The sequence below is a fragment of the Rhipicephalus microplus genome, chromosome 1, assembly GCF_043290135.1.
Source record: "Rhipicephalus microplus isolate Deutch F79 chromosome 1, USDA_Rmic, whole genome shotgun sequence".
Classification (NCBI taxonomy): domain Eukaryota; kingdom Metazoa; phylum Arthropoda; class Arachnida; order Ixodida; family Ixodidae; genus Rhipicephalus; species Rhipicephalus microplus.
In genome coordinates this window covers 245,886,246-245,904,278 of record NC_134700.1, presented here as the reverse complement: position 1 = coordinate 245,904,278, position 18,033 = coordinate 245,886,246, and the positions used below count along the sequence as shown (strand labels likewise).

At 43.2% G+C, this 18,033-nt stretch overlaps 2 protein-coding genes across 2 annotated transcripts in view; one reads left to right on the top strand and one right to left on the bottom strand.

Moving 5' to 3' along the window:
- The window catches only part of LOC142814169 (uncharacterized), a 578,033-nt gene that overhangs the window by 83,897 nt on the left and 476,103 nt on the right, over nt 1-18,033 (top strand). The window lies entirely within an intron of this gene.
- LOC119185448 (receptor expression-enhancing protein 5) lies at nt 1,352-17,441 on the bottom strand. Its single transcript, XM_075892187.1, has 5 exons — nt 17,144-17,441; nt 8,329-8,422; nt 4,010-4,148; nt 2,250-2,400; nt 1,352-1,541 (listed from the first exon to the last, which is right to left on the bottom strand). The coding sequence occupies exons 1-5, from the start codon at nt 17,268-17,270 to the stop codon at nt 1,507-1,509; spliced, it is 546 nt and encodes a 181-aa protein (XP_075748302.1). The 5' UTR covers nt 17,271-17,441; the 3' UTR covers nt 1,352-1,506.

Here is an 18,033-nt window from a genome sequence, read left to right as displayed (position 1 = left end):
CTCCGATGTCTGTAAATCACAGCTGGCCATGTGATCACACAGGACCGATGTGGGCGCCACACTGACACTTTGTCAACTACGCCTGAATGTGGTGTGCAATGTCGTCACCAGGCCCTAAATGCAGTGCACAAATGTGACTGCTCTATGTGGCATCCAATTTGTACTTACACCGGCACCGTGCACAGACTCAACCTAGTTTTGTTCGTGAGTTGCACCTGTGGGAAATCTGCGCATGATTGCACTGAACTGTGACTGAAATGGGTGAAATCCAACCATGCAGTATAATACCGGCACATTCACACTTAACGTGGAGTCAGTGCTGCAATATCTACAGAGTTATAGAAGTGGTGCATAACATCTGCCAACGAGCATAGCGAGCGAATGACGGAAAAGAACACAGCCAGCACATGCAACACTGCAGGCACGAAGGAAGAAATCTCGGGTGGTGCGAGTGCAAGGCGCATGCCAGCAACCAGCCGGCAGAAACTCATGACGTAGGTTTTTTTACGTGGGCACTGCCTTGATGTTGGTGTCACAAGGTGCTCCGCATCTTACTCAGTCGCACAGCATACACTTCAAAAATTATTTTTAAATATGTTCTAGGTTACATTAGCCCTCGATATTGCGTAGATGTTGTGCATGTCTCCCCATAAATCTCATTCATTATTTCACCTACGAAGTTTTGTATCGGTGCTCCTTGTGTTGAGGTAGCAGTTAATGTAGCATTAAATTAATGTCAAGCATTGTATACCTGTGTTAAGATTTTGGTGGCACTGAAATTTTATGTGCGAAGCAAACCAAGTCCAAATTGTGTGGATCGAATAGGGCACAGTGTCAAATTGCTTTAAAATGAAAATGTTGAAAATCTCTAGTCACAAAGACATCTGTGTGATCCATTAAGCTGCAAAGCAGTCAGCAGCCAAAATTCCATTTTCTTACCTGAAAAGCTTTCCTTCAAAATAAGAACAGCTTCCCCCCCCCTCTTTTTTTTTGTTTGCTGAATTTTCAAGTACAATTTCTAGCCAATGACACTGCCAGTGAAACATGGTGTTACTATAGTCAGTGGGTTTCCAAGCTTTCATGTGTCACAATAAAAAACAAAAGGGACAACAGCCCAGCAAACATACTGCAAAAATACAGTTTGATAAGATGATGTAAGCATAATGAGATATGCCAGTTCTCAGGAAATTTGAAGCTTCACACAATTATAAATATGCAAATGAACAAAGTACAAGTCCAACATGCCAAACTGCAACCTTATGTGGCAGCACTTGGCACAGTACTCTTGATCTGTATATGCATATTATTTACATCTTAACATGCAGCGGTGTGCATCACAATAACAAGTGAATTGGCAAAGCACATTTTTAATAAAACATGATGCCGGAGTGTACCTTGGGGTGACAATGCTGGGTGCCACCTGCCACCAGAGGCTAGCCACTGAAAAATAAGAAGCTGTGGCCACCCAACGCGACAACAAAGGAGAGAAGTGCTTGAAAGACGGGTTCACTCATTCTTCGTAGCAGAAGAGGCAGCTTTCTCTGTAAGGCAAAAGAAGCAACGTTAGGTATTGAAAGCCTGCCTTACAGCGGAAGCAAGTTCATGCCAGCTATCTACCTCAATAAATTCTAGATTGCAGCCTCAGTCATAAAAGCATGCTATGAAAGCTCGCACTGAACTCTCATAGCAAAATGCACAACCCTAATATTCTTTACCCTGCGGAGTGAAATAAACAAATCGCTACATAACGCATGGAGGAACAAATTTGCAGTGATCCGTTCCCAGATTGAACATGTGTCTTTTGTGAGATCTCTATGCAGGGGGTGTCTCTTCATAAATGTTAAAAGCATTTCTGTTTGAATTGCCTGTGGCACATAACACAAATATTTGTGCTTGTGGTACATAGCACAAATACATAGCCCACACACACTTTTCACCTATTTCCCAAATATTGTTCAGTGTGCAGTAGGTCACAGCTATGCCAGATTCCTTCCTCTATGCCACAAGGCACATAAATTCAGGAACGCAGCAGCATTAGAGAAGTCATAAAGCAATTAACAATCACTGAATTAATTAGGCTAAATTTGCATCCACCACCAGCACATCAGTCACTAATAATAAACTACTATTTCTTTGCATCCTTGCAATGCAAACATTGTAATATGACTGGCATGACAAAAAAAAATGCAGTATGTATGAGCAATCAAAGGCCCCAGCAGTTGCACGGTGAAGCAACATAGGACACTCACGCAGTACAGTCCGGATCCCAGCCCCGGCTTCTGAAGCCATTTTGTTGACAGAGGTCTCGTGGCGCAAAAAGACTGGACGAATGATCTTGTTGTAGATGTGAACAGATCCGTTTGGATTTGTGGGAGCAAAACAGTAGACAAGAAAGATGATCTGAAATATCATGCAAATTATTAAAAAGCAACATCAATCGAACCTATATACAGACAAAAAAAAAACGTTTTTGTGTCTCTATACGAGGTAGCCATTCATGCTCACCAAATTTCGAAAGAGCAATACCAATGACTATACAGACAATGCTGTCAGATACTAACCTTACTGAAAAAAATATTGCATTTAGTATATGCACTTGACAACTTGGGAAAACATCTTTTACTGAGGAGAAATTTTCAACATTTCTCCCATTGCCATATCTCTGGGCGTGCGGTGAAACTTTTAAGTGGGATCAGCCCCTCGCAAACAATGATCAGCTGATTTATTACTGGCTTGAATATGTGCACTATTTATGTGTGCACTGAAACACACTGGTGTTTCGGTCAGTCTGATAAAGTGTCGAGCTGTTATTTTAAGTTGACTGCAAGTCAGGCGTTAACCCTTCCCAACTTCTAGCTGCAATCCCTAACTTCAACATATGTGCAATGAAGTACTTATTTTAAGAGTTAATTCATAAATATTTGCTGCTTAACCTATGATCTCTTTGGATTTTTTATAGTGAAGATGAATGCCATGTGGCTGCAGCACCAGCATCCCTTCCCTAGGAGAATTGCAAAGTTCTCAGTGTTCAACTCTGGACCAGTTTGTAATGTGCTGCTATGCCCAGGTGTTTACTTGTGTGACATTAAGGCTTCCCACCTTTCTACCCGTAACAGATTATGGGTCCTTAACCACAGGTTCACAAGCTACCACCATCGGAAAGTGATGTGCATACAATGCTCGACAACATTTTAGTTGCCGAGACTTCTTTTGTTAATGAAGTAGCCCTGCAACACTTTTTCAGAATGGTCAGAAAACGCTGCCGATCGGTAGTCGAGGCTCCCTAGAACATGCTAACCAAACCTTAGTGCAGCACACGACCTGGTATTTAAAATTAATTCTCGAAGCAAGCTGGAAATCATTTCCCCTTCTCTCGACAAATGATTCTATATACTCAAATTTATGTCCATCGGCTGATTTAAGCATCGTAGCAGCACAGTTGCTGTGGCCACCATGATATGCTGCCACATGCATGCGCTTGTGCTCGCGATCACACTGAATGTAAGCTGCACGTTCAAAGAAAAAAGTGCAGAAGTGCTGAAGGTTATTATGTGTGCTTGGCGTAGCTTCTTTTTCCTGTACCATCATTTTCCGTTTAACTTCCAGTGCACTTGCTGGGACGAGAGTAGAGAGAAAGAAATTACCGTGTGTGACACATCTCTAACTATGCTTGTACTTGATGAATTCTAAACATTTTTGCAGCAGCACTATTACTGCTTATCTCACTGACATAAAAAATACATTGAAGGCATAAGCAGCACTGCATTGGAAGCTTCAAAAAGTCCCTTGAATGTTTAGCAATACTAATGAGTCGCTCGAAATCTGCCTACCAACTGATGGTTGTCCACAACGATTGTTCATTTCAAATGCCAATCTTAACAGATGTAATTGTGCCCAGCTAGTTCACTGCTGCCTTAGTCCACTAGGCAACCACTACATTACACAAATTCATCTAAACTAGAATATAATATGGTAAAGAAAACAGCCCTAAGCAAGCCGAAAAACTTGCCTTAGCCAGCCAGTAGAAGGGAAAGAAGCGCAAGATGTTGTCTGCAAAGAAGTCCACCACTGAGAAGCAGGCGAAAACCACCCAGTAAGTGAGCCACTTGGTGTCATCATCCTTTGTTGTGGACTCTATGGCACGCATGCTATAGGCAGCCATGAAAAGAAAAGAAAAAAAGAAAAGAAATGGTAAGACATTGTGAAAGATCTTGACACACTAAACCCTTGACATTGTAATATTCGCCTACAATTCCTCTGGACACAACACGGCTCAGAGGAATTGAATTGAGTAAGAGGAGAAGCGGAGTAAACTAACGATGAGCGGAGCAAGAAAAGAAAAAGGAAGGAAGAGGATGCCCCGCGGGCTCACAGGCGCCCGCCTGAGGAAGCTACAGAGAAGCCTCCGCTCCACGCGTTGTGTGCACAAGCTCTGCACTGAACAGGAGCCCGCATCACGTGCTCGGTACCGCGGTTCGGCTTTTTGTGTGAAAAATAATTACGTTGTTGTAGACTGCAGATGTCACACATGCATCCTCAATGCCACTATCAGTGTAGGTGATACTCCGCGATTGAAAGGCTTTCCAGCAACAGGCAAACTTGCAACCTTGGTAGGCTTTTATATGGTAGAGTTGCCGCCGCTGTTCTCACGGCCGCGAGACCAAACTTGGTTTTATGTATGCTGCCCTTTGTTGAGCTCATATGTGCGATATCATATTGTCTAGGGCAAGCTTCCCGGAGTGGCACGCCAAGTTGCAAACACGCAGGCTAGGCGTAATGAGTGCACGATAAACACCATCGACAGTGGACGCAGATGTGAGCTTTGGTGCCAAGTCACGAAAAAGAATTACAGTGGTTACATAATGAAAGGTGGATCCATAGAAAGAAATTTCTAATTCTGAAAGCAACCACTTCCACCATCAATGAAAAGTGAGGCGTGCATGTGCAACACTCGATCAACGGGAGTGACGGTTTGCTGTCGCTAATGCTTACAGCATCACACCTGGAAAATCGAAAGCATATGAAAATTCAATTGCTGTTGTCTGGTGAAATTTGGCACGTAAACGAAGAGCTCCAAGAAATCAGTCAGCAACATTGTGCTACAGCACTCTTAGTCCGCGAGCGTTAGACTTTCCGCACTTACAAATTCAAGGGAATAAGAATTCATACACCAGTAGCCCGACTTTATTATCGAAACGGCACAGCTGCCTGTTCGTCACTTTTTGCACATGCGCAGTCTTTTAAAAATGATGCTTTGGTTGAAGGGTTATAGAGTGCTCATCGGCTCCTATGGCGACGGACGGTTAAGGAACAGTAGTCCGACCAGCCCTGCACAAGTGCGCAGGTTTTCCTTAATATATGTGTATGTGCGGCCACAGCATAGTGTGGTGTGTGCACACATGATATGGGTTCTAGGGAGCCGTGACCTCCATAAATTAGTCTTGTTTTAAACACACAAGTTAAAATGACTCACTCCCCCAAACTATGTTTTGTACTTCTTAATCTCTTATCTCACATGAGCAGGGCCATAAGGACTAACGCACATTTGCATTCAGTACAGTGCTACGTCAGCATACCAGAACGCTTAACAGGAATGTAAAATAGTGAACTTTCTTTGGAGGAAATGGGGCCACGAAAACACTTACGAGAAATAACATTCTATTTTAGCCTTCACTCAGCACTAGGGTAGACCAGAACCAAAAAGGCATCCTAAAGCATTGATAAAGAAATTAAACATTTTGTTTTCTGCAACAACATAGAGCTAATGACCCATTTATCATAGCTGGAAGCCTCTCTTTCACGCAACGGCCCTCAAGGTTATTTCACAGTATAGAGAGACATTAGAGCTTTCCATGGTTATGTAACTTTGAATTCATAAGTGGGCTGGCAGGCTGTCAATATATGAGATATAGCATTAGGCCTGAGGCACGGCATGCACCTTGACAATGATACAGCATCACAACTTATTAAATTGCACACATAGAGATGTCCAATGAATCAAAGTACTTTACACACGCACACACATGCTTCAAATAAATGCATAAGTTGTCCATTACTTGCCACGTTATGGATTTCTTCCAGTTATCTAAAAGCAGCGACACATTTTCACTAGCGTTCTTGTAAGCCGAAATGGCACCTTGGTACACTGCACCTGAACGGCATCGTCAGGCAAACCTGCCGTTTCAACTGCACAATATCTGAACTTGGCTCTTATATCGAGAGCAATCGCATATACAGAGCACAGTATCTGAACTTGGTTCTTATATCGAAAGCAATCGCATATACAGAGCACATGAAGAAAACAAGGCTTGCGCTGGCTGCATCTACGGTCTCTGCTGAATTAATCAGAAGAAAGCTGGTTAAGCTATAGTGGCCCCGCAGAGTAGCAGCTTTGTGCGACATATCAGACCCTCCTATAGAGTGGCGACTAAGTTTCATGACAAGAAAAAGTATCTAACTTGAGGAACTATCCTGTCACTGTGCCTTTGTTGCTGAGATCTACCAAAGGCACCTTGAGGCCAATAGCATTACCAGGGGAATGGAGGGGGACCAACAGCGGAGACTATAACTAGCAGGAAACAAAGGCCCCTGATACAGATCCATAGCTAGAGATGCAGGAAGCAGTGGTACTGTGCACATATCCTAACCAGCCATCGAGTGTAGTTGGGGGGAGTAAGTTCTCAAGGAGTGAAGTGTGTGTAAAATGTACGAATTTCATTGTGCCCACCATTGCATGATGTGCCAACACACCCCTTGCCCACCTTATAGTCACCCTCATGAATGACATTGCCCAAGTGGGGCACTGAATGGGAGAGCCTACACCCATAGATACTTCCAGAGCGACTACTGAAGGTCACGGATAGGCATGTGAAGAATTTCACTGAGAGAACAGGTTCACTCAAAAGTAAGCTGAAGGTGCTCTCCTGAGCGTTGGCTTGTTTCAGAGATCAAATAGATGTAAGAGCATTTTTATGATGCAGAGAGCAGCCCCGAGCAGTTCATAGTGCTCTTGCTTGAAAAGGCGCAGTACAAAAAGAGTTGTGTGACTTTAAAACATCACATTCTCCGTGTTATCATTTTGCTTCAGCCAGCGAGAGCGGCGGCAATGGTAGCTACGACATATAGTTTGACATCACTTATGTTGGCTGCATTGGCACCATTTGTACAGGTAGAGACAATGACGGCTAGGAAGAGCATGCAGCTATGTTTGCTGGATGCACTGTTGCCCAAACGTACTATGCAACTGCAAATTGGAATAAAGGTGAACGTGCAACTGAGAGATTTTAGGCATATTTTGCTGCTGTCCTGCAGAGAATGCCAGGGCTTGGCATGCTTCGATCACACGGTATATCTTTCCCCCTTGTCACCCTCCCGCCTGCTCTCCGGAAGTGTGCCATCGGAAGATCAAATGGCCCAGCTTTTAGTATTCTGCCCCCTACACCTCAGTTCACTAACCATCTACTCCTGTTCTCACAATGGATTTTGCCAATAGACACTTTTTCAGCACCACATAAGCTGTCTCAGTTCACAAAGTTGACGTGTGCTGCAAAATACAAGAAACAACTGTGCACAATGAAGAGCACAACTCAGTTAGTTAATGGCATCAGTAGCGCTGTCTACATCACACTCTCATGCAGCTTTTGTTATATCAGTCAAACCTAGAGTTGTCTCAATTACAGATTACGTGCAAAGTACATGATGGGAATGATGCTTTTTTGGCACAGGTCTTTTGGTGCAGCATGTCAGCAGATACGAATGCAATTTAGAGCTGGGAAACACAACTGTGATTAATTAACACAAAGGTGACTGCTCAAAAATAATTACTGAAGCTATTAGCATAGCGCATAACCTCTCTCGTGTGAGTAAACCATCCATCACCCTGTCACACGAGCTCATGTTCTTGAAAAGTGGCACACGCTATAGTGGCAAACTCTTTTCTGCAAGGCAATGCAAACTTTGGCATCGTGTGGCAGTTATTTTTAACATTTTCAATTTCTATTTTCTGTATTTTGATCATTGTGTTCTCTTACTTGATGTTCTTATTGGAGGTCAGTAGCACCGAGGTGCGAGCACATGCTGGGAAGCTAGACAGTCCCAAATAGGAGCTGGATTATACCTGCTCACATTATTAAGCTTGGCAAGATTGGTTTACCTGAAGTCGTGCATGCTACATGGCACAAGCAAAGACAACATTGTTAAGGAATACTAAACATCGACGTTTTACTTGTGCCCTTGCTCATCACAAATGTGCATGCAAACAAAGGTACAGGCACCACTGCTGATGTCTTTGCAAAACCTTTCATACAGATTGGCATTTGAACAACTTACGAGGCATAAGCAGGAATGACAAAGCCAACAAGGTTACACAGCAGCTGGGCAAAGTAGCCAAAGATCATGTACAGTGCAAACAAGCCAGCCGTACCTGCACAGAGAAAATACGCTTTAGCAAACAAGCAACACACAAAAGCTAAGCAACACATTTACAATTACTGAAGGTACTTCGGCTTTATTAAGAGATAGATAGCTATGTCTGTTTTTGTCTTGCAAGTAAGCAATTCTACATGAGCAGTTCGAAGAGTGAAATAACAAACACACACATATTAACAGTTACTTGCCAACCACCATGGTCAATTCAGCCTTTATCTACGGTGCTCTTCTGTCAGGGTCATGCAGGTCAGACAGACAACCAAAAAATAAACACACACACTCAACAGAGGCATCTCTTGAAAACAACAGAAAAAGTTGAACGAAGGCAAAACAATGATGGTGTCCACTAAATGTGATAACCCTGAAATTAATCACATCTAGAACACATCAAGTCGGCCATGTATAAAATGCATAAAGCTACTAAAACCCACAAAGAAACAAAAAGAATGTGCGTTCTAACTGGAAATATATCATTTCTTTTTCACCATCCATTAACAAAAGCAATGCTAACTAGTAGGCCCAGTATCATTAAAAATGCAAGTTTGGGTTCCAACAGACGCTTCAGCACAATTTCACTAATGCATCAGTCGTCGCATATGAGAGAAAATGGTGCATACCCATGCCGAGATATGCTCTGTTCACACCCGTATACTGCTCCAGGAGGGCAAACACAAGCCTCACTTGCGGTGGGCTCTCATCAATCTGCCGCAGCACAATGGCAGCCACTACTCCTTCGACCCCGTATTGAGGTACGGGGATGCTATGGCCATATCCACCCATTCCACCTGTTGGGACACCATACTGGGAAGCCCATGACTGTTGCATTCCACTTCGCACTGGTACAGGACGTACTGGCTCATAGGCGGCAGCTGCAGGATATTCAGCTGCAGACCCAACTCCTAGTGAACTCATAAAGTTCTGCAATCCTCCACCGTGTTGCATGGGCGATCCCTGATTTGTTGGTGCCATCACCTGCCGTGTCACCGTTTCTTGAACAGGCTGCAGTGGAAGTGGCGGCTCCCCTTGAGTGCCAGTGGGAGGCTCGGGAGGTTGAGTTGGAGCTGTGCCAGACCCAGTTTGTTCATTATTTTGCTGATTGTTCTGTGTCGGCGCTCGTGCCCAAGGGTCTTGAGACATGTCGTTTTCTCTTTGGAGCCAATGATGTACACCCACTATGGAGGAGGTGATGATGGCCTGAAATCAAGTGGCACTTACCCACAATAAGGGAGTACCCAAGGATCTGTGCAAAGAGCTAGTGTATTTTATCTTGCATTAAAGAAGAAAATCACAGCCCAACTCACTTTCTTTTTTTTTTAATCTGATAAAACTGGTGCCTCACTGCGTGTTCTCTAATATCCCTTTCATATGTTGTTTGGTTTATTAAGTACACATAATTCTATATTTGCACCTTTAAACTATAAATAGCTGCTTATATTGTAACCAACCAACCAAGCACAGCACCTGTTACCATAAAAACTATTAAGGGCAAAGCTGTGCCTGTAAAAAAAAAAAAACAACCTATGCAAGAATTAAAGTAGATCTTTGTATCTGTGGCACACACCCACGCTGGGGGATCGGTCAGCAACCGGGTATTTCTCAAAAAAGTTGTCAAATTATAGGTTAGATTATGTTTATTTGAATGACCATAGAAATGAAAATTGAATGAATGTCCGTCGATAGCTGCTCCAAAATTTATTGACCTCTTCTCCACTACTGTAGGCTTGTGCCAGTCATGAGGTGTGCCGTGGTGACATGCACTAACTGTCATTGTATGGCATGCTTTGTTTGCAAGCTGTGCGGTGGCTTTTGCGAATGTAGGATGTGAAAAGTGTCTTCACAGGATGTCAAACAACTAGAGTTGTGGCCTGTAATGAATACATGCCAAAGGTGAAAATCATTTTTAGTCATGAATGCAACGAAAGTGCCAGGTAGATTCCAGGCAATGTTGAAATAGTTCAACAAAATGCACCACGACAGCATGGACAGCTTAAGAGTATGTTTTTTGAGTGCGCCAGCGAACACCTATTCTGTTTCAAAAACCAAGTCAAAGCCAAGAGTTGTCTGCCTCGGTGGAACAGTGGCTAGGGTGCTCCGCTGCTGACCTGAAGGTCGCGGGTTCGATCCCAGTTGCAGCAGTCACATTTCGATGGAGGTTAAATGGTAGAAGCCCACGCGCCGTTCAATGTCACTGCACGTTAAAGAACACCAGATGGTCGAAATTTCTGGAGTTCTTCGTAACGATGTCTCTCATAATAAGGTATTGTTAGGGACGTTAAACCCCAAACATTATTAAAGCCAAGAGTGTACAAACACATGAAAAAGCTATATTCTCAATTGAAGTGGTACAACATCAACCCTATACATGTAGGCTTGTTAAATCGCAATACAACTCAGGTGAGTTTTATAATAACGGGAAAACAATTGAGTCATGCTCACATGTATGCTTATTCATTAGAGAGTATTCAAGAACACTTTTCATGCCCCCAGGCTTGTCAGCCCAGTCCCTGGTGAGTCGCTGGTGCTTCTCGAAGATTCCTTTTCTGTAACGCTCATGACATCATGATGACTACAGCTGGGGATTATCCTTCGGTCGTCAGTGATTACATGCCTCTTCTCAGAGCCAAGGTACAAAAGATTTCTTTCACTTCTTCGCAGCACTACTTCAGTGATCGCTTGAGTTGACATCATCACAAACATTTCTTCGCTCACTACGCACTTACAATGGGTCGTGCCTGGGTTCAAGATTCTTAGACATGGCTCTTCTGTGCTAAGTACTGCGGTGGCTTGGGAAAGAGTGAAGATTTTCTCACACATTTGTCTATAGAGGGTGTGCCAGCAGTGGTGGCATCTCTCTTAACACTGCATCATGTTTCAGCTCCTCTATCGTTCTGGCCTTCGCACATGCTGGCTGTTCTCATCCATTCGTTCCTCCAGTGGCAGGACGAGGAAGTGCACCTTCAGTGCATTGCGATAATTGCTTTTTCTGTACATGCGCTCGGTTGAAGTTATTAGTTGGCGCCACAATATGATGATGGCTTTTTCTAGACGCAGCAGCATGCCTGGAATGAGTGCTCGTTTGTGGCATCTTTACTTTATATAGGCAAAGCCCAATGCAACATCATGGATGTAAAAAAAAAAATGAACAAGCTTGTGGAATCATCACCTGATAAAACATTGCATAGTCATAACTGTTAAACTCCATTCCAGGTTCAGTAAAGCCAGCCGGGGTTAGTGATAGCCAAAAGTGTGGAATAAGTGGATAAGCATTTAAAAAGGGCACAATTTTATAATTTCCCTGGCCTTCTCTTCCCGATGAGGGAGAAGCCCGCAGTCCACCACGAATGAAAACTAGTGGATAACTTCTTCAGGACTTCAATAAATTTTACTGCCAACCTACACTCCTGGAGTTAAACTTAAAATTATTAAAACAATGCTGCCCCTTTCACTACATTTGAGATTAAATGGAAATAGCAAATAAATATTGCAGGCACGTGTTCATCTTGAAGAGACGCTAGAGGCAATAAGATGTAGATTGTTGAAATATAATTCCACCATCCTCACACTTCTTATTTCGTATAAAGGAAAGTCGTAGTTAGAAAGCGAATTGCACATTATAGTCTGCATAGCCCCGCCACGGTGGTCTAGTGGCTAAGGTACTCGGCTGCTGACTCGCAGGTCGCGGGTTCAAATCCCGGCTGCGGCGGCTGCATTTCCGATGGAGGTGGAAATGTTGTAGGCCCGTGTGCTCAGATTTGGGTGCACGTTAAAGAACCCCAGGTGGTCAAAATTTGTGGAGCCCTCCACTACGGCGTCTCTCATAATCATATGGTGGTTTTGGGACGTTAAACCCCACATATCAATCAATCAATTATAGTCTGCATACTGTTAGCACAACTCAAACAAACCACCTCCAGGGACAGCCTTCTGATGTTATTCTAATATGACAGGGCATGCAAGCATGGACAAATCAAGACACCACAGATGCCAACTACATACCAATTAGCTAAAAGAATGAACATGTACCAACTAGCTCAGCTCTGTTATTCTACGACATAGCCATGCTCACAGTTTACTGATTCGACTGGCCAAATAATGCTGTAATGCAATAAAGCAAGGGGCTTTAAGGGCGCACAGCTTATTAAAAACTGAAATGGCGTCATTCTCATAGGTATAATGTCTAGAAGTGGACTAGTTGCATTTTACGCCGACTTGTAATATGTCGTGCCTGTTTGACTACTGGTGATTAGGCTTGTGCGAATATTCAAACCAAGTATAATAAATTTTAAAAAGTTACAAATTTGGCAGGTTATCACTTGCATTCTACCAAAATTCCAATCCTGCTACTATTCAAAATTGTTTCCATTTTCTTTGAACCTAAAAGAACAGCATTTGCACAGGTCTTGTTTAAACTTTTTAAAAAATTGTACAGGTGAGTTGGGTCTTGACAAACATGCCCATTTTTATTTATAATATGTGATACATAATAATCGAATTTGACTTGAAATTATTCGACCAAAATCGTGCATTATTTGCTTCGAACCTGAAATTCTTTGCACAAGCTTACTGGTCATTATTTGTACTGAGACCCAACTAAACCACTGGGTTTGTGTTCCAGAATGTTGCACTGGTGGCACGAATTGTGCCCATAGCTTGTCAATTGTTGAAGCGCTGCTGCATATAATACTGGCATTTCAGACATTCTCAAGCAATGACCTTTCATTCAGACGAATATAGATTGGCCTTTTGTGCCCCCTTAGCAAACCAAAGTGCAGCATTTTCCAATGTGTAACAGTGAAACATGCTTAACCTGTGTTCCGATGAAATGCTTCAATACAGGTATAAGAGTTAGTTGGCTTGACTTTGGAAACCAGAATTTCTAATTTACTACATTTTATGCAGGAAAGAAGCCGAAATCTTGAGGGCTCGTTTATCTTTGTTAGACACAATATTAATTCTGTTAGTTATCATTGATATCAAGTTATGTTAGTGAACTTATTGCAAGGGAGGGAATTGCTGCCAGAAGGACAAAGGATAAAACTTTTTCACAATGCACTGCCCCCCACTCTATGTGTGCTACAATGCCTTGTGACTAACAAACTACTGGAAAGAGCAAACTAAGCTTTTTTCCTCTCTCTACAGCAAAAATATGAAGTCATATTGCATGCTACGCTCTATTGCTCCTAGCAAGTCATTACCATTTCATTACCGTTTTACTGGCTCACAATATCCCAAGTCAGGTGTGTTTGTATCGACACTTCCCAGTTGTCAAGACATCCACAGGACAGCTGTAGGCAAAATGCCTGCATAGTCTACCATTTGAAAAATAATAATAATTATAATGCTTTTTTGGAGTATATGGCAAGGGGAATTTTAATGGAATGGGTAAATTTAAGTTATGCTAATACAGCTATAGCCAACAAATGTTACCGATAACTGCATTGGAACAAAATGCTTGGTTTAGATTAATGCATAGTGATTTATTTTGCAAGCTTTATAATGCAATAGCAGTTTTATCACGATGAGATTAAAAAACTCTGCAATGCAATGAGAAAATAATTTGGGAACTTCTCACAAACTCCCATAAGGCAGAAAAAATTCTCATATCCCCAGTTCGCTGCTACCATCAACAGAGCCACTGCATACTGCCTACATCAGCAACTAAAGTAGACAAAGCACTGGCGCCACGGTCATTCTCTCTGTAGAAGCCATGACTGCTTCCCAGACACACATTTTTCAACACATTTTCCGTAACTTTATAGTGCACGCATGTGTGACACCTGTTAAAGGGGCACTGACGAAATTTGAAGCTCAAGGTTCGATGGCTCAGAATGCATAAGTATTTTTGACCAAATTAGAAAAACGTATGTCACCTGGAAGTTATATTATTTCGAGGGCGAAGATTGTTGGAAATCTGAAAGGGGTTTTGAGCACCTTGCTACATCGATACTACTGTAGCGTGATTGGTATGACACGTACCATCTTGAGTGACGATGCACTAGTAGCAGTGGCAGAGAATGTTCAAGTGTTCTTACAGCTTTGTCAACAACACATGGAAATGATCTCACCCTTCATTCCTGATCTTTATCACACTGCTTAGAATGATTTGATGAAATTACAAGACACATACCTCCAGGTAAACACAAGAGAAAGGAGAGAGCATGATTCGACATGAGCATGTCAGCCTGCATTTCCGAGAGCTGTTGTGAGCTACCATGGTGTCGGCAGAATTTTCCCATGGGGGGTGCAAACCAACATTGCATTGCGGCTGAGAGAGGGGGAGAACACTGGTGTAGTTTGAGTGAGAGAAAGTGCTGGTGAGGCTAGAGAGGGGCAATTGCCCCTTTTGCACTCCCCTGCCGATGCTCATGTGTTAAAACTGCGGAAAAAGCAGAATGAATGTGTGTTTTCATGCCAACATGACCACAAGATGTTAAAGGGCAAAAGCATATATCAAATATTGCTAACAAGTCGCACGCACATAGCATTATTTATGAATTTTAGTTTGTCCGCGGACTTCATGCTAGCAAACACTGGACAACAGCAGCCGTAACCGTGAGAGGCCAGATAGGTGGGGCCATTTGGTGGCACAAAGAAAAACCTTGCGAGCACAGAATTGCTATTGTAGAAACCTAACATTCTATTTCTCTGCTGCTATGGGTTCGCTATACAGTTATACCGTAGATACGTTGACATATACAGAAATGCCATGTATGCTAAAATACAACTAAATGAGACACACCAGCAAGCATAACAGAAGCGTATGTTCCCGGTCACTTCCTCGTTGCTGCTTGCAATGGCATCTATTTTTTAACCGATGTTTAGTGAAATGTCGAAGCGAAAATCATTCACGATGATACGAATCGTGGCGATACCAAGCTCCATAAGGTCATATGCTACAATAGTCAACGCTTTTGGTGGTGATGCTGGCGATAAGGCATGACTAAACGTATAGACCGAGCAGATAATGTAAGCCGAGCTTCACGTCACTCCTTTCTGTGGACAAGTAGTCAGCTCGCACACTTTTTGAAAGTGATGGCGAGGAAGCACTGTCAATTCTGAAAAATGGCGAGCTTGTTGGCTATTTCGAATCGTGCTAGACACCAGGGATATGAATCAGTAAAACAGATAGCTATTGGTCCCTAAGTTGCATTCAGGGTCGTGAATTGCTACTAAAGGATCGAAAACCACTCGTGGATGCAAAACGACATGTGTAATTTAATATCAATACTCCATCAATGTACATATTTGTGTTTGTATGTGTGTGAAAGCAAGAGTTAATGATCGCATTCCCATATGTGAATGTGACCATGTGCACATGTGTGTTTACTCGGTACAATGGACGAAATTTTATAATGAGTGAAAAATAATTGAAACTTTGTCATTAGCCAACAAATATTTTTAAGTGCGAACACAGTAGGAATGCAGACATCGCTAACATAGCTGACGTGTCGGATAACGGCGCGTTACCGAAAGGCACACCGCCACATTATCATCATGGCGGTACCTCGCACTGAAAGTTGCGCTTTCGCTACTTCTCTGCAAAATCCTGCCGTTTGCGGATAAACTAAAACATCTGTTATGTGTAGTGCCCACAGAAAAAAAAAACTACAAGCAGCATTGGCGATGACAGGATTCTATCGCTACTTTCGGACTAGAGTGACCTACTTTGGACAGTGGCACAATCATTTGCGCACTGCCGAAAAGAAAAGGTTGCAAATACAGACACGCAGGTTGCCTCACACGCAACATTTTAAATGTTCAGCTGTTAGTTGCAGCTGAGTAAAGGCTTTCGAGTTTAAGATTCGCGTGGTCTGCGCAGTATTTATCGCGCAGTGCGGTTTCCGGAAAAGAAAACATTCGTAGCGATTGCGCTGGGGCTTCGTGCCCAAACCGGAATACGCCTGCCGTTTCCTATGGCTCGCAGTATGCTTTTTGTTTGTTTGTTTTGCTGATCATTAGCAAGCCATGTGGATATGGCACAGCCAGCGCACGGTGTACGTTAGAAGATACCCGAGAAAGAAACGTGGGTTCGGCATGCAGACACGACGTACTTATCCACGACAGGAAAAGGAAGAGAGAAAAAAAAAAAAAACGGGCACGCATTTAACCAATTAACCAATGTCAGTCTGCAACACCTGCAACTAATGCGCGAGAAAGCAGCTTTTGCAGTCTGTACTACGCCAAGCAAGGTTCACGTGGTTGCGTTATAACAGCTGGTATCGCGAAAAACAGCACCTGCACCAACAATCGTCTTTGACGCCTACTATAGAAGACTGGACACTGTGTTCACTTTCGCTTCACCATCTCTCTATCACTAGGACCGGCGCGCGGGCTGTAAACCGCACGTGCAGACCAGACGCGAATCGTTCACCGTGGCGCACGCGACAATCCTAGCCGCTTGCCGCCGCAACTGGCTCCGACAAGGTCACACCCTCGGAGAGACCGCAGTTTTGTTTCCTCAACGCTAGCCCACATGAAATTGTACTTCTTACGTGGCCTAGGTATAACTTAATTACCTATTTTCGTGGTGGTATTTTGTTCACTCAAAAGCCTCCTTGCAAGTAAGGAGAGAGAGAAAGGGAGAAAAAAATAAACATGTAAATAACGTTATGAACCAGCTAAACATACAGAAAAAAAAGAGAGACTTATGAAGCGTTGTTTACGTAAGCAAACGAAACATTTGCGGTGCAGTAAAGGAAGTAGTCACCGAACACACCAAGTAGGATGTAGGCTCGCTTGACGCCAGTCCTGCTTTGGACGATGTTGAACACCAACTGCGCTTTCTCGGGCATGTTCGCAATGACGGCCTCGGCCCGGTCGGCAGTTTCCTTGACGGTCACCATGGCTGCTTCTGATTTTGCTCCGAGATGCAACCCAAAATGGCGAAGATGTCCGCGCTTGTCTCTTCGGCCAATGCGATCGGCGGTCAGACCAGTACAGACAACGCGACCACAAGCCAAAAGACGCACCTTCCGCCAGCGGTACCACACTTTACACACTAGGACGCGCGCGCGTAGAGAAAGGAGAGGAGAGAGAACGAGGGAAAGGGTCGTGCATTTTCTGCAGCCCTCTCACAGAACACCTACCAGAACACCTCTCGAAGCACGCATGAGAGAGAAAGAGCTTTCCTTCCTCTATGCAAGGGCTTGGGTCAGCCACTCTTTTACCCATCTTCCCAACAAATGCACCACATAGTTTCCTAGGAAAACTCTATGAAGAGACTTTACTATGAAATGCACTACATACACCAAGTGGCGACTTATGAAAGTAGAAAAAGTGGTTTCGGGCCCGCGCAGTTTGAAGTGTACTTCGCCATGCAATTTTTTTTTTCTGCAATAGGTGACGGAATTATATTTCGCGGACCGATACATCACAATACATCACATGAGGACTGATAATTTAACGCGTTATTCGAAGGTAGTAGGTTCCGCGGTTCTTACAGTCGATACTGTTAAATTTTTATCAATTTTTATTCATTTCCATTCAAGTCATAATTACGATACTATAGTTATAACTAACAAATAGCGCGCGTGGTTCACAGGAGCCATTGCTGGGCTGCACTGTGCTAAAACATATAATTCAGCACACTCCATCTAGGCTAGCACG

What these genes read in the sequence shown, in the direction of transcription:
- LOC119185448 (XM_075892187.1), bottom strand. Translation starts at nt 17,270, where the DNA reads ATGGTGACCGTCAAGGAAACTGCCGACCGGGCCGAGGCCGTCATTGCG. An exon ending in GCGAGCCTACATCCTACTTG is followed by an intron (nt 8,423 to 17,143) that starts GTGTGTTCGGTG and finishes TTCTCTGTGCAG; the next exon opens with GTACGGCTGGCTTGTTTGCA. An exon ending in TGGGATCCGGACTGTACTGC is followed by an intron (nt 1,542 to 2,249) that starts GTGAGTGTCCTA and finishes TTTGCCTTACAG; the next exon opens with AGAAAGCTGCCTCTTCTGCT.